General features: G+C 39.3%; 1 protein-coding gene across 1 annotated transcript; it reads right to left on the bottom strand.

The window, feature by feature from the left end:
* Nucleotides 1-7368: 7368 nt before the first annotated feature.
* Nucleotides 7369-13854, bottom strand: mtfp1 (mitochondrial fission process 1). Its single transcript, XM_044013001.1, has 4 exons — nucleotides 13521-13854; nucleotides 10970-11097; nucleotides 9916-10148; nucleotides 7369-9426 (listed from the first exon to the last, which is right to left on the bottom strand). Exons 1-4 carry the CDS (start codon nucleotides 13588-13590, stop codon nucleotides 9360-9362), a joined length of 498 nt encoding a protein of 165 aa, XP_043868936.1. The 5' UTR covers nucleotides 13591-13854; the 3' UTR covers nucleotides 7369-9359.
* Between the last annotated feature and the right edge of the window lie 2547 nt (nucleotides 13855-16401).

Here is a 16401-nt window from a genome sequence, read left to right on the forward strand (position 1 = left end):
TGCACATGTGCAAATGGTAAATTAAGCATAATATTGTTCTTATTTTTCTCAGGAAATGTAGATTATAGATTATTATGCTATTATTTTACTGGACAGGCCCACTTGAGATCAAATGTGCCCCCTGGAATAAGCTTTTTATATGTATTTTATTTATTATGTATCTAGCCTATAGATGGCTATCTGAGGTGATGGTAGCTCAGAGCGAGTCGTCTTTCACCTCAAAGGCTATGGGTTACATTCTTGGCTCCGACGGTCTACATGCCATACATGTGTTGCAAGTGTCTCAGGGAAGACATTGTCGGATAAACGTGTGAGTGATAGAAAATACAGTATGTGCTGTATGAAAGAGTGAATGGCAAAACCGTCACGTAAAGCAGCTTTGAGTGGTCACCAAGACGAGGAAAGTGCCAAATAAATACACGTTTCTACAGCAAGTGGAATATTACACAAACAAAGACGTCTGACATCCTTTTTAGGAATTTAAAGGTCACCGTAGTTCCCTGTACATGTTTAGGGAAAAAGCATGAAATAGAGAATGTCACTCATTTTTATGCACCGGACCATTAAGGCTGTAACAAGTGAACTGTCAAAGCAGATCCATTAAATCACTTGGAGACTTGGAAGGACTTTGCAGTCAAACTTGCACAAACATAACAATACGAGGGGGAAAAAAAACAACCCCACAAATCAAATGTTGTGGTGTGTTTGTGTGTGTGTGTGGCTGATATGTAGGTGTGTGTGACTCACGGTGCATTTCCATTACAGACTGAAGAGAGGAGAGCAGACAAAAGGGGGAAATAACAAAGCAGAAAATGCTGTAATGTGCTAAATTTAGGAGGGTCCCATTGCTCACAGTCAAATTTGATTGCAGAGCCGTTAAAAATATTGTGAGTAAGTTGTGATGACAAACAAAAACATTTCTGTGCTTCTCTTAATGTCTTGCACAGACTGTAGCTAAGGCACATTATTGGAATTGCACAGACATAGAGTAGTGTTTATTGCTCATACCCAGACTGGAATGTGTGTTCTTTTTTTTCCTTAAAGGACAAGCAGTTGCTCACAGTATCTTCATTAGTGATTGATGGACGACCGTGTGCTAAGTTAACACACACACACACACACACACACACACACACACACACACACACACCTTGCAGCAAATTCTCTCCATAAAATCAGATGAGAGTTTCTCCTCTCTCTCTCTCTCTCTCCCTCCGCAGCTCCAATACCTCTCTGGCATTTCCTGGAGCGCGGAGAGTCTAGCAGAGAAGAATAGATGGTGTGCATTATAATGAACATGGGCTGACACCGCCTCATCCATCATTCCACCCAGGAAAATTATAGCCGTGCCAGAGAGAGAGGGAGAGAGGGAGAGAGTGAGAGACTTTAAATCACACACTGTCTGCAGGTCTAACTCCTCTCACACTGCCGTCAGCTCACTGTTGTTATTTTTTAACTGCCTCGTCCACTTTGAATTTTGCTCTTAGAGAGATAATACATGTTTGTCTGTGTCAGTTTACTGTATCTCTACTGCAACTGTGTCCATACACCCGTCAACCACTGGTTTCTTGTATTTCCCTACATTTGGAGCTGCTATTTTTCACCATTCAGTAAGATATTAATTATTTTTTCCATCGTTGGCAACACTTAGTACAGTAATATCCAGGTAACACCAATATTATTGTTCATTTAAGTTTAGTTAATCTTAGTCTTTATCACAGCGGGAGTGAAACATTGTTATCAGAGGTTCCCAGAGGCCAAGAGGCAGACAGTTTAACAGCCAAACGTGAATTTAACAAAGCAACATATTTTAATGTGTTAGTGTGACTGTTTTCTGCAGTTTTCTCATTATCAGTCAGTCCACACGTTTAATCTAGACCGAAATACCACGAGTACAATAAAAATAGACCAATCCAAAAGTCGGTACAGACATTCATGTCCCCCAGCAGACGACTCGTGATCTCCGGGCTTTTCCTCTTTCCTCTGAATCTCCATAAATATTAAATCGGGTGAAAGCCGAATCATTCATTCATTCATTCATTCATTCATTCAATCAGCAACACACTTTCGACCTTGACCTTTCACCTTTAAAAATATCAGATATACAGTGTGTTCTGAAAGTTCCATATTTACCTAGCAGTGAAATAGACCCAACTGTATATTCACTAAGATGGCAGTAACCTTGTAGCAGCAGTGTTGCCTCCCTGTGTTCCTTGCTACAAATGACCTGTCTGTCTGCTGGCAAAGGCACCGCACACTGATCATGATTCTCTCTCCCCTGAGAGTCCACCGAGCCCAGTATAATTCATCCTGATACTGGTTTTGCTCTTGTGTGAGGCATAATTTAATTACACTGAGTACTCTTTTTGGGCAGGTCAGTAAGCCTTGTTATAACGAAGGACACTCTGGAGGTGACGGTGTGTTCTGTGCACTGTGGTGCTGTTGTTGTGAGTGCCCGCCCCGTGGTCGAGCGCGTTTATTCGTCGGCGAGTGCTAGCGATTGGCCCGAGCACTGTGCAGACTGTCGTAATGGTGTTTCCACGGCGTATTGATTTCACAATGAGCAGACAATGTCTTTGTAAGACGACTTCAGAGACAGGAAATTAGATATTATCTCATAACAACAGAAGACGACAAATCATTAGGTGCGTTATCTGATTGTGGGATTATGTCAAGCTGTCAAACACACTAAGCCTCCTCTAATGTTGCAGACAAGGATGATGATCACATATATACTGTTGGCCAGTAAATCAAGTTGGTAAACAAAATATGGATTTTAATTTAAATTGCAAATGGTCGCTTCAAGTTATGCAGGGTAGGAGGCAGCCTGAAGGTTAGAGCAAGGCCTTTAATCCCCTGTTGTCCCAGGAAAAAAGCTCCTCTGTGGCCACTATAGAAACCTGGTTGTGTTGCATATTTCAGCCTACAAGTGTGGAGGGATACGGCGCAAGCCGTGTGCAGTGCTTTCATGGCGCGAGATTACCACAGATAGTGTGCTTTAAGTGACCAGCCAGCATTTCCACTCGGCTGCACCCTCTGATGCCACCTGAACAGAATTCAGTAGGAGCCTTCAAGCTCCTCATGCATAATGTATCACTGAAGCTCAGCTCAGTTTTCACATTCTCCTAATTCATTTCACAAAGGGAGGGGAGCTCTGCCAGCACACAGCCTGTATCACACTGTACACTGTCAAATCCACTGTTGGATCAAACACTATTGTTTTGTTGGCTTTAATTTATAGGGTGGAATATTTCGTCGGCAGCCATTATTTTGTCCCATGCAAAAAAGCCTTATTTCATATAAGAAGAGGATGAGAGTGAGGAGACAAGAAAGAATATGATGGACTGGTTAGTGTTGAAGACTTTTTTAATTCCAGAAGCTGGCAGTAATACAACATCATGGATGCAAGGTGCTTTTAAACGCCATAGAAGAAGAAGAATTCCGTTTTTCTTATCATTTTTATACCCTTAATACTTTATTTATCATTATTTCTTTTTTTATGACAACAAATAAAGTGCCTTTTTTTATAAAGGTATTTAAAAATAAATCACTCACTGCACAGCAGACCTTAGTCAAATCAATATATATAAGAGTGTAATCCTGCAGAATTCACCGTGCTCTTCATCTTCATGTTTCCAATAAAGAAACTCATATTTATTATAATACAATGCTCAGTGACACAGAACTGGCCTTGCCCTTCATTTGTTTTTTTTGTTTTTTTTTCCTACCCTCATTTCTTTGGTGGCGTGATTTGATGTGCCGTGATTGTCTTTTGTTTCTCTGTGGCTCTCAGCATAAAAAACATTCATGAAAATCAATCTGAACGTAGCCGCTCTTCAGCTTTCTCAAAACGTAGCCTCCCGCTGACCTCAATAAATCGACCGGTAAGCATTAAACATTTCTGTCGGTGCCCTGAAAGTGGCCTTTCCACAAACAGAGTTCTTCACTACAGAGGGTGGGTGTGTGTGTGGTTGCCTATGACTAGCAGTAGTTGTAGAGTAACAACATTATGGCCCATTGGTCTTAGCTAATGATTTCACTTTGTTATTGTTTTGGAGAGTGGATTCTGCTTACTCTGCCCTTTTATCTGCACGGCAAATGAAAAAAAACAAACTCTTGTGGTATTTATTGTAAACAAGTCAAGTTATTGATGCTGTCCTCACGTGTACTTTAGGTCATCATCCCTGCACCCTGACCCACATTAGTCTACAGTATATGTAGCTCTTACTGACAGTGTTTAATGTGGCTACTTGGTTTTGCCTTCTCACCTGTTGTACTCATTACAAAGTCTTCTCCAGTATCTTCTACACTTAAGCAGCAGATACTATGTAGTTAAGTAGAGTAGTTTTCATTGGATTGATCAGGTCAGGTGTTGCATCTGCATCTTAATGTTGCCTTATAATCTCAATCCCAAAACAAGGATTATATATATATATATATATATATATATATAGTGGTTTTTGCCATTCACCCTTTCACTCACACATTCATACAGAGCATCTATGTGCAGCCCGTTTTTCTATCACTAATTTTTCATACTCATTCACACGCTGCCGGGACAGTCGTCAGGAGCAACGTGGGGTGAAGTGTCTTGCACAAGGACACATATGAGAAACTGCAGAGGACTATAGCAGATATTATGCAAATAAATTAAAGAACCTTAACTTCTTTGTGTTCTGGGTTCATAATTGAACATAAGTTTGAATTATTTGGGTTATTGGCTTTTGTTTTTTTTTGCTTTTTCTCTAGGTTCATTTTATCATTAACAAATAGAATTGCGTTTTGCATGTATTGTAAAAAGAAAAGTTCCATCTTGGGAAAGGCTTACATTCACATTAAAATTCACACACTCATGTGCACGGCAGTTGGAGGAAAAGTACATGTGACCATGTAGACAAACAGGATTTCTATCTGAAATGCAAACATTGAACATTATTGCAGACAAAACTGCATACAGACCAAGAGAGAGACAGATATTCATGTTTGCTTCTCCGTTAGCAAAGGTTTGTTTTTTGTGCATCTGCTTGTATAGAGATCAGCGAGGGTTGTGGGGGTGGAAGCAATTGAAAGGCTGGGAATTCCTGGACAAAAAAAAAAAAAGAAAAAGAAGCAGTGACACAAGTGAGAAGGAGAGAGGGAGGTCTTTTGGCCACTTGTGGCCTTCGCAACCCAGGCACAAATCATAGAGGGACATGGCAATCGGAGTGACAGATGAACAATGCTCCCATTTTCCAACCCCCTGTGAACAGACCCATCCATCATGGGAGGGGAGATTAATTCAATTCATCAGCTTTTTGTCTCCTTGGGCCCCCTAATGCCACCTGATATTGCTCAAAGGGGATGTATGAATGTTTGCGGATTTGATCCAAGCCTGCTTGCTTGACTCCGAATTAAAACATTACTCTCAGCACTGCTCTCACCAAACAGCCCAACGGTCATGCCGTGATCTTGATCAATATGAATTCCTATGCAAAAGGGAAAGGTTTGCTTTCAAGGTAGCAAGTTTATTTTTGGTGACAGCAGGAGCGATGACTGCAGTAGAAAATAAGTCATGTAAAAATCGGAGTGGAAAAAAAAACCAAAACCTGATTCATCATTAAAATATTTCAAGTTTCATTTACCGAGGCACGGCCTCGAAGCACCTTGAGGCACATAAGGATATTGTCAAAGACTGTATTTACACAATGAGCTGGCTACACAACCGTGTTAAACAAGTTTGAGCAGGTTATTTGCAACAAAAGAATGTGTCGTAAAAACATTTTGATCCATATGCACTTCACCTCTATAAAAATACTGTATAAGCACCTTACTTGTTAATGCCTGGTTTAGAGTGTTTCATGGTGTCCAGTAAAGAGATTGCGACACCTTTATTTCTTAATATAGATATAATTTTAAATGTGTTAATCATTTCTCAGTGAGGAGAAACAATAGGTCGGGGCTCAGTGACATAGTATAGAGGATGAGTGTAAAGCTACTGTATTAATGTGGCCCTCAAGTGTGCATAACTGTCTCATGTAGCATGACACACAATGCAAGTACTGACCTCTAGTGGTCATTACAATAATTGACTAAATCCTTCAAGATTGGCTCTATACACCTCAGTTTAAAAAATCTTCATTAATATATATATTTTTTTTTTTACCCAAACAATCCCAATAACCCTAAAGAAACTGCCCTTATTACTTATTAAGATTGTTTTTACAAATCAGGACTTTCCGTGTCATTGCATATCCTGTGACAGAAACAGAATTATCGTTGGTGCCAGACAAATGAGACATATTGAGGATGAATTCTGCACAAAGTTCACTTTATTCATCATCAAGTATAGACCTGCTTCTGAGGCTGATAGTGAATCCTGCCTCCTCTCCACACACACAGGTAATAGGCCAAACTCAAAGATCCCACTATGGACACGAGCAGGACAGCTACTACCAAAACTATTTTCCACACTGCTGAATCACTTTCTTCTTCATCTTCATCTCCATCATAATCATCATCATCATCTGATGCTAAAGGAAAATATAACAATAAGCACTCGGTTATGCAATTATTGATCATTTCTACTGTCATCAGCCCACCTGGTTCCTGTGTAACATCTGGCCCTGGAGTAGTTTGCATGTTCTGCTCCTCCACCATAATCTCCTCAACCTGTTCTGATGAACTGTCAGGCCATATGCTGTCCTCTACTGCTAGGAACTCTCCATCGGGGTCCTCGTACAGTAGATTCTCATCCGTGATTGTCCATTGACCCTGGACATAGCGAGGAATGCCTGCAAATATTGTGTGATTTTCAAACGAGATCTTTCCAAAAAATTAACCATTTTTCAAGAGTCACTCAAGTAAGGAAGCCTTCGCGTTAAACACGAGATAAATAGCACATTTTGTCTTACCTGACTGGGCAGCTGATGCAGCCAAAAGAACCAGAAACACAAGGTTAAAGAGAAACATGGCTGTGTTGACCACTGTTGGCTTTCCTTCCTTTATTATGTGGGGCACCCCATCTGTAGAATTGGCAGCAGCTGTGGCTTCCTGACTCAATCAAGATAAATGATTGGAATGAGCTCACAAGGCCAGCACATTTTTCATGCTTCTACTTGAATACCTCATCAGTTCCTTGAAATGCGCCTCTCATCTGCCAGTATGTTGCTTGGGAAATGGAGACGGTGGGTGTAAGCAACAAGAAAGTTGTTATGCTACCATGTGAATTCACACTGTAGTGAGGTGTTACTGTGGGAAGCCCCTAGTGTAGACTGAGTTCAGATAAAGCTTGAACAAAAAAAAAAAAAAAATTCAATATTTGTACTGCAAAGAACAGAACAGAAAATACACTTTGAGAAGTTGACACAGATTGACACAGAACACAAAACATTTCTTTCAATCATATAATTTATTTATTTCACGACAGATTCACAAGTTGTTGTTCTCCAGTGTCTCACATGATGCAACATAGGGAGTGTTACTGAATATTAGGCGTAAAGCACGAGGCTTCAGCTTTCAACAGAAACTTTCACATATGGAAAATAATCTCCATTTTTTTGTAAGATCAGCACATGAAACTCAGCTTGAGGTTTGATACTTTTTCCTTTTTCAGTTAAGGCTGAAAAAACGTGACTCATTTTGAACCCACTTCCGAAAAACACTGTCACACAAAAAAACATCAAGAGAGTGAAGAAGGTAAAAAAAAAGTAAACTACTTTATCTTTTGCACCAATAAAAGTGACGGCAGAATTGTATGTGAAATCTGAAATGTTAACATCAAATATGATTAAACATATACTGTATATGTTGACATGTCTTAGCTGAAAAAGCAATTGTTTCATTAATAATCCAATAAGGTATTGATACTGTAATCTTCAGTACATGTTATTGTGCTTTTCCTGCTCGACAAGTCCAACTGTCCTTATACAAGTCAAAAATAAAGGCGTTACATTTGTGGATGATCATATCGAAAGCTACATTCACTGCAACCCTGAGGACACGTGTTTCAATAATTTTAAGAGCCAATAAAAATATATCTATCTATATATATCTATCTATCTATATATCTATATAGATATATATATAAGACAATTTAAGTAGCCTTATAACCAGATTAAGAGCTACTGAATAAGCATTAACCAACAGCATGTAGATGTTCTCTTTTCAGCGTCTTTCTCCACAAGAAAGTTAACACAGCAGATACATGACGTGACAAATGAAAAAGAAAATGCTAAAAGACACAAAAACTAAACGAAAATCCCTTTGCAAAACACTTGTGAACAATGTATTTTTTTTCCTTGCATAGTTCAGCATTAAATACAGCATATATATTTTTTGCCAATAACATAAAGATACTATCTGTGTATTGCTAAAAGAGTCCCTTAAACCAATCCCTGCATAGATATTACACTGACCTTCACAAGTATTTGAGAAGTGCACCACTGAATTTAATGTACTTATACTTGATATTAACGTTCTGCGTCAAGGAGGAAAAACCTCTCACGTTCACTTTATACAACTATGGCTTACAGATTATCTAGCAATTGCGTTGACTATTTTTCAGTTGTAACTTAGCCAAACTCTCTCACGATAACCTGTAGCCGAGTGGCTCTGACAGTGTTTCTTATTGCAATAAAAGACATTACTGTACTTTATAACAAATGTCTTTTGATATTGTATTTGTAAAAGTTTATTAGAACCAATACTAAACATTAAATAAAGACTCATATGGATTGTAACATGCTGTAAAATGCCGCCAGTGCAAATCTTGACAGTCCCTTGACCAACAGTAATAAGGTAGAGTGAAACAATGGAAAGACACTTTTAAAACAAACAAGTAACAGAAAGAAACAATGAAAAAAAACTGTGACAGTACGAAATGAATAAGAGGAGCATTGTGGCTAATTGGCCATTACAGTAATGAATATGGCGGATTTGTAATTAATGTCTTGACATTGTGACTGTCTGTTCTGACTTTGTGGCTCCATCAGACAGAGAATCAGCTCATAACTCTAGCCCATGAGGGCAACCTCGGAGGCTTTGTCTGTATTCATGATCACAGGAATATAACGGTATACAGTATCCCTGCACGTACAGTTACATTCCTATTGAAACACTACCCAGATTGCCCTGAGAGGTTACGGGTTAAGGAATATACAGCATCACAAAGCAGGATTTCACTTTTAACAACTAAACCTACTGATGAAGAATTTATATTGAGACATGAAATACTTTAGCATGACTAACTGTGAAATCTTACTCCACAAATCCCTTCTTTACAAGTCCTGAGTGCTTCACAGTGGTGGATCAACAGCACAGGTTTGCGTAGACTCGACTGGTCTCTCAACCGGGAAGGGGCGTGTGTCCAGCACGGCTCCTCGTTATTGGTGCTTCTCGTCCTCATTGTAGACTTTCCGGAGACTCGAGTCCAGCAGGTAATCCACCGACCTACAGAGTACAGAGCAGAAATCATGTGGTCTGTGAAACACATCTGCCCCGGACATGTGACCTGTTGTCATTTTTAAGATCTGACTGTTTTCAACCTGAACTGAAAATTCAACATGCAATAATCTAGTTGTTTATTTTTTTAATAGGCATATGTTGGAACATGTATGTCGAACTGGGGTGTGTGATCAGAGTGCATGATGTAAGACAATAATTAATCTAAAAAGATATTTTGACACACATTTTGGCTTAAACAATATTATATTGCGATTTGAAAATCACAGTAGGCTGTATTGCAAATATACATAATGACAATAAACCTATCTTGAATCTTGGATTTCATAATATTGCACATTACTATGATAGCAAACGTATCACTATTAGAACATTTCACCCACAATCATCTCAATGATTATGACAAATGATTATTATTTTTTTTAAATCCTACATAATCCATGTGCAGTATGAAGACATACAGAAACACAGACCAACCTGTCTATTGGGGTGATGATGAAGGGGATGGTGGAGAGGCCGATAGCCGTCGTTGTCCACTTGCGGACAGACAGAGGCCACTTGGTGGTTCTGCCCAGCAGGTAGAGTGACGCAGCGCACACACGGTTAATGGTGAAGCCTGGGATGATCACTGAGGCGAGGGCCTGCCACACAAACGTGTCCACCACTGCTACGCCAACACGTGTCGTCCTCCCTGGGTTGTCCCCATGGGCCTTCAGGAACAGATGGCGGATCAGATGTAACAGAAATAACAGCCATTGCAATAAAGTGTTCCGATTTAATACCCCATCATATGAAGAACACAAAATGGGTCATTTTCACCACAGACATTTTGACATGTTTCAGCAAGTACAAGCACATGTGTTATTGATACCAATGATACTCAGCTCAAGTAGTGTGACCCTGATCATCTTTGCTTTTCCTTCCGTGACCTGTCAAAATGGCCGCTGTGAAAAAGTCCCATGCTCACTAGGGCTGTTTCGGTTAAGGAATTTTCACTGCGGCAAATTTAAGTGGCTTAATACCGCGGTGGGGGATATCATCATATTTGAGAAGCTGGAACCAGCGTACATCTGGCACCAACTAATTACTTTATATAATTGCTGACAATTAAAGGCACAGTATGTAATTTCTGCCACTATGGGTCTACCAGTCAAAGTAATAACAAAATACTGTACTTGATGAAGCAGCATGGGATTAAAGGATGAATGGGAAAAAAACAAAAACACAAAAACACAACAAACTGGCTCACTCTTCTTCAATCTTACTTTTCATAAATGGTTTAACTACTCAACAACAAAATATATATCATTAGTCTCAGCGCTTTTAGCAGTTTTAATGCAGAAATGTTTCATATTGTATCTTTAACTTTGTAAAGTCATTTATAAACATGTTGTTGCAGCTACATTAAAAGCCCCTAGTTGGAACCAGTGAACGAGGGTGACATGTATTTACCCTCTTTGATTAAACAGGAATGAAAATGTTAATGTTATGTTCATGTGACATTCATGTGGGTAAGATGCTCATATCTTACCGCAGCTGCTTTCTTCCCTTTGTCCACAGCATCAGCAGTAACGTATGCAGTGGCAACAGCATAGCTGCCCCATACCAAACTCACTGGCACCAGAGCACGAAAGGCCTCCCCGACTTCATTGGAATAGCCTGTGGGCAGAGGTACATAAATGAAGATAAGACCTTAACTTTGTGCAAAACCTCACACCAGGTGCTAAGGGCTTGGGTAAAAATCAGGATTCAAATATCCTTCGTCCTTTTGTAAGGATTCACCTGTGCTGTACCCCACATTACATGACAAACAGTGGTAAAAAGTGAGTTCCATTCACACAGGGATCATTATCTTTGGTTCACTGATGACAAGAGTGAGGGGGAGTCAAATTCTGCTGATGCAGGCCTCTCTGACACTGGTTCTGGAGACAAAAAAGGAGGCTAGAGTGCAAACACTGCACTTTACTGCGCTACCTGTGCTGAGGGAAACACCTCAGCAAAAAATTAAACAGCTGGTGAAATAAAAGCTTGGTGACCATCTATTATCTGACTGAAATTACTCACTAGAGGTCTCACTTTAGAGCTGGACTGAGATAATAAACGTCACATAACTTAAACTAATAACTGGAAGGATTCAAATCCAGATTACAAATCCCAATTTAAATACAAGGAGTCCTCATAAGTACTTAATGGATCAGGTCATACTAACTACATGAAGTCTGCCTGTTTGTTTTTTACACTTTATAAAGACTTAGTAGTAAATAGTAAATGAATAGTTGCAATAACAAACACTATAAATATAAAATACCTTTGTGTTATTGGTGTTATTTCTGCTCTGTTGCCAGCCACTGTTGGGTGAACTACGCATCCAGCGACTTTCCAACAGAGTTTATGCACTGTTCCCATAAACCAGATAAGATTCAGTTTGAGATTAATAATTTGCTTGATTATGGGGACAAAACTGTTCCACATGAAATACAGTTGCTCCATCAGTGACTCTTCAAAAGTCTGCATGTTTTTGATCAGTTCACTCATTCACATTTATTCATTTAACAGGCCGCTGTGATTACCTGACCCGGTGTAAGCTTACATTACAAAAAGATATCAATGAGCTCCACTCGATGCTTCGCACACATTTTAGATTTAGTAAAGAGAGCATTTTGCATTTCAACATACACAAATTTAAAGTAATATTTTGTGAGAGAACATACTGGATTGGTGCATCCCTGTCTACAAGATGCATATTTTAACATAAAACATGTGTATCCCAGATGAAGGCTTTACAAGTTTGTCAAACAACAAGAGAACAAAGACTAGTTAAAGCTTACACGGTGCTGTTATGAGCTGTTGCTCATATCCCAAAATTATGGAAAATGACTGAAAACTATAAACTTAACAATGAAGTTAAGCAACGGCTATGGAGCTCCAGAGGCACGTGTGAAAACTAGGTGATAAGAGCTCGGGTAATACACTACCTCTAGAGAGCAGAGGGTTCAGATTAACATTTGTGTTTCACTATTTACGTTGTGCCCAGTAAGGCATGAAAGCATGTTTGGAGGAATGTATTTACATGTTGTTGAGGGCAGGAGAAAGAGAAAGTAAAAGGCAGATTTTAGTTGAATTCAAGGACAAAAAGACTCAAAAACATTACGTCTCTGATGAAGATCTCACGTTTTTAGCATGTCTACTAATATTAGCGCCTTGAAAGAAATGTATCTACAAGGATATCCGGCAGACAGTCTTGTGCTATCCACATACAATTATCCTGCTGTACATGGGCACTGAAACATTTCCATCTTAAAATGTTAGGCCCATTACGCTGGTGAGCCCATTAATATATTATGTTAAATTGCCAAAGATTCCTATGACAGTGACTGACATTGACTTATGAGAACAGGCAAATAAATCTTGCAGAAAAGAAGAAAGTTATATTGTTGTTTAAATTTAGACTTTGTTGCACTAGTTAACCAATTTTGTGTTTCATTTATTATTATACTGCTTTATTTTACCACATACAAGAAAAAAACAGATAAAATATCCACTGGGACAGTTCTGGTAGATGTGTTGAACATGAACAGTGTGTACAGTGTGTACAGTATGTGCAGTGTGTGCAGATGCAGTGTGTGCAGATGCAGCATGCATGTCCTTCAGTCAGGATAATATGTGGACACAGTGGCTCATTGGGAGAGAGTCCGACTAGAAAACAGGCAGTGATACTACAGTGTTTCAGCCTTCAGTGTGGTCATGCCTTCAGGCGTTTCTTTGTATTTTTATGACTCACTGCTTGCTTAACAACTAACTTGACTGGGGGATGACTGAAACTAAAACAGCACTGTCTGTAAAATGTGGTGTGAAAAACGCAGCATAAACAACAACGACATTAGAGACTACTCGCTGACGTTCACCCACTACGCTATGTCCTTCAAAGTTAGCTATAAATAGAAGTTTAAAAGAGTGGTTAGCCAGGAAGTTAGCTAGTTGACGCACACAGCTCCGAGGTCACGTTAGTCAGCTCACGGTGTGTCCTCTGTGGTCGGTTACAGTCTGACTGTTCGCAAACGAAAAACGGAACAAATACATACCGAGGAAGCGGACCCAGGTGTCGCGATAAATGTCGACAGTTTTGCTGGGGGTTTCTTCACCTGGATCCATGTTGTCTTTTCCGTTTACTCCATCCCCCGGTGCAGCAAACGCTAGGAGTGTATGGGAAATCCGACGTACAGTCAGGACAGTGAAGGGGGCGTGGTTTCCCAACTGGCTACAAACACGTATCTATCTATAAATTCTATCTGTGGCCCTTTCCCAAACCGCCCCTAACCACTACCACTTCACCACCGCGTTTCACTCTAAATCGAGTTACACTCGCAGCTGTGGAGGGGACTCCTGATGAAAGGGGAGGATATAAAAGGGAAGACGTAACAACGGGACATCCTCGACACTTCACCGGAAGAAGGAAGTGAACGTTACCATGGTGACAGATTCACATACACGGCAGCCAGTGTCACTATTGTCTTTCTCGAATGTTGTCTTTCTAAAATGTCTTTTTTCTTTGATTTGTCCATGACAAATAAACAAATCCATGAAACACAATCTCAGCACAAAGCCTTTTATTCGTAGTGAATAACTTAAAGTCACTGGGAAATCATAAACTATACATCCAAATATACAAAATAATGTTACAATTGAAATAGCATTCTGTAAAACAAAAAAAAGACCTGCATAATCTATTAAAAAAAGAAAACAAAGAAAAGTACAGCATTACATTTTATCAGCCATCTTCTCGAATGCTGTCACTAGTCTTTCTATTTGTTGAGATACCGTTTGTCCTCTTTTTTGAGGAAATCTAAAATATCAGAACATCTTTTAGAGGCTGGTGGCTGGGGAGAGTCAGGTGAGGGGCTGATGAGAGAAGGAGAATTAGAGGGGCCAGGAGGGCTGGTATAGCATGAGGGTGTGGGGCTGTATTCCCTTGGTGATGGGCAAAGAATGGTGGGGTCTTGCAGGCAAGATGCTACAAGCCCTGGGCTTGACCCCAGTGCCTCATGCATGCAAGTACTACAGCCAGGTGCTTGGGCTCTCCTCTCCCCAGTCAGTACCTGACCAAGCTGCAGGCTTTCTCAGTTCCTTTGGGTAAAGATGTACACCGTTAGCTCCCAGCAGACACAGACATGTGAAACCACACATAACGTGATTTCCCACGTTTTGGATGCCTGTTTGTGGGTTAGGCCTGTGTCCTGAAGGGTTAGGGTTGAGGTTCCTTAATCACAAAGCTATTTTACATAAAGAGAAGGGAAAAATATTTCTCTGTGGTGTAAGACGTAACCCTCAAAAGTGAGCCTGGAACAATGTGGCCCAGGTTAGTTAAGTAAAGGCTGAAATCAAGGCAATTCAAAGTGTTTTAGATAAAGAAAGAACAGGCATTAGGACAATATGTAGGAGCACAATGGGGCAAAGTGAAAAACAGTCCAATGTTGAAATGAGAATTAGAATGGGCTAACAAATTACAAATGACATTAAAGAAATTCTGTACAATCAAGGAATTGCCTTGTTTTCTATTTTCTACAAACAGGATTTACAAAGTGACAGATGAAATGTGGGAACTCCTCACTCCCATGCCTGTGTTGCAGCATTTCTTGTCTTTGGGAAGAGGGAATCATTTTCCATTCACAGACTTTTTCCATCCTGCAAACACATAATATCTAAAACCATGAGGTATGAGGTAGATTTGACGTTTATTTATGCAGACTTTGTGGGTTTACTACAAGTCAAACGACTTCAGGGACAAAGTGATTATTTCCTTTTTTCCACTTTATATATTCTGTGAATTGTTTGGAGATGTAAAGTGTGAGGAAGACAAAGGTGAGTGTGTTGATCTAAAATAGTTAGCAGAGACCATGGATGTATTATAAGAACTTGATAGAGCACCGCCCCTTTGGCTCCATTCATTCCTTTGGAGTTGCTCACTCAGGGCATATGCCAAAAAAGTTTCTGACTTGCGGGTCTATTTCTGGGTTGTGCAGCCCATAGAGCATGTGCAGTAGTGTCACACCTACTGTATAATGCCTCTCCGTTATGTGAACGAGCAGTCCGTGTTCTCAAGTGCCGTCCATAAACAACGAAAGGCATGATGGGGGCGCGCTACTGATGTGCGCTTTTTGCTTGATTTTCCATTCACTGATATACTGTATATACTGTAAATAAACAAAAATGTTTTAAAATACAAAGTTTTCTGTCACAGAATTCAGGAATTTTATGTATTATTGTCTAAGTAAATAACAACAACATTTAGTACTTTTATGATGATTTTTTGGTCTCATTGGTATGCTTTGTATTTTGGACAGTCAAAAATGTCATAGTATAGTATTTTGTCAAAAATCATCAAAAAATGTCATAGTATAGTATGTCATCAAAAATCTCCAAAAATGTCATAGTATAGTATGTCGTCCAAAATGTGACAAAAATGTCATAGTATATTATATAGTCCAAAATTTGACAAAAAAGTCATAGTATAGAATCTCGTTCAAAATCACCAAAAAATGTCATAGTATGTAGTATGTGCGTCAAGATCACCAAAAATGTCATAGTATAGTATATGCGTCCATGAATTGAAAGAATCATAGTATGATATGTAAGTCAAAATAGAGACAAAAATGTCATAGTATAGTATGTAGATGAATCACCAAAAATGTCATAGTATAGTATGTCGTCCAAAATCAGTCGATAATATCATAGTATATTATATGGAGTCAAAATCACTCAAAAATGTCATAATGAAGTCAGGTGTAATAGGTCAAAATCAATCCAAAAAGTCATAGTATAGTAACCGTCAAATCTCAAAAAATATCATAGCATAGTATGTAGATCCAAAATCAGTCAAAAAGTCATAGTATAGTAAATTAGATCCAAAATGTGACAAAAAGTCATAGTAAAGTATATTAGATCGAAATCACCAAAAAATATCAT

This window comes from Solea senegalensis, linkage group LG21 (genome assembly GCF_019176455.1).
Source record: "Solea senegalensis isolate Sse05_10M linkage group LG21, IFAPA_SoseM_1, whole genome shotgun sequence".
In the NCBI taxonomy this organism is placed as follows: Eukaryota; Metazoa; Chordata; class Actinopteri; order Pleuronectiformes; family Soleidae; genus Solea; species Solea senegalensis.

Bases quoted from the DNA above. Each gene is read 5' to 3' on its own strand.
- mtfp1 (XM_044013001.1), bottom strand. From the start codon at position 13,590: ATGGATCCAGGTGAAGAAACCCCCAGCAAAACTGTCGACATTTATCGC. The intron at 11,098-13,520 runs GTATGTATTTGT...CTCTGCCCACAG, and splicing joins CACCTGGGTCCGCTTCCTCG to GCTATTCCAATGAAGTCGGG. The intron at 10,149-10,969 runs GTAAGATATGAG...CTGTTCCTGAAG, and splicing joins AAGGGAAGAAAGCAGCTGCG to GCCCATGGGGACAACCCAGG.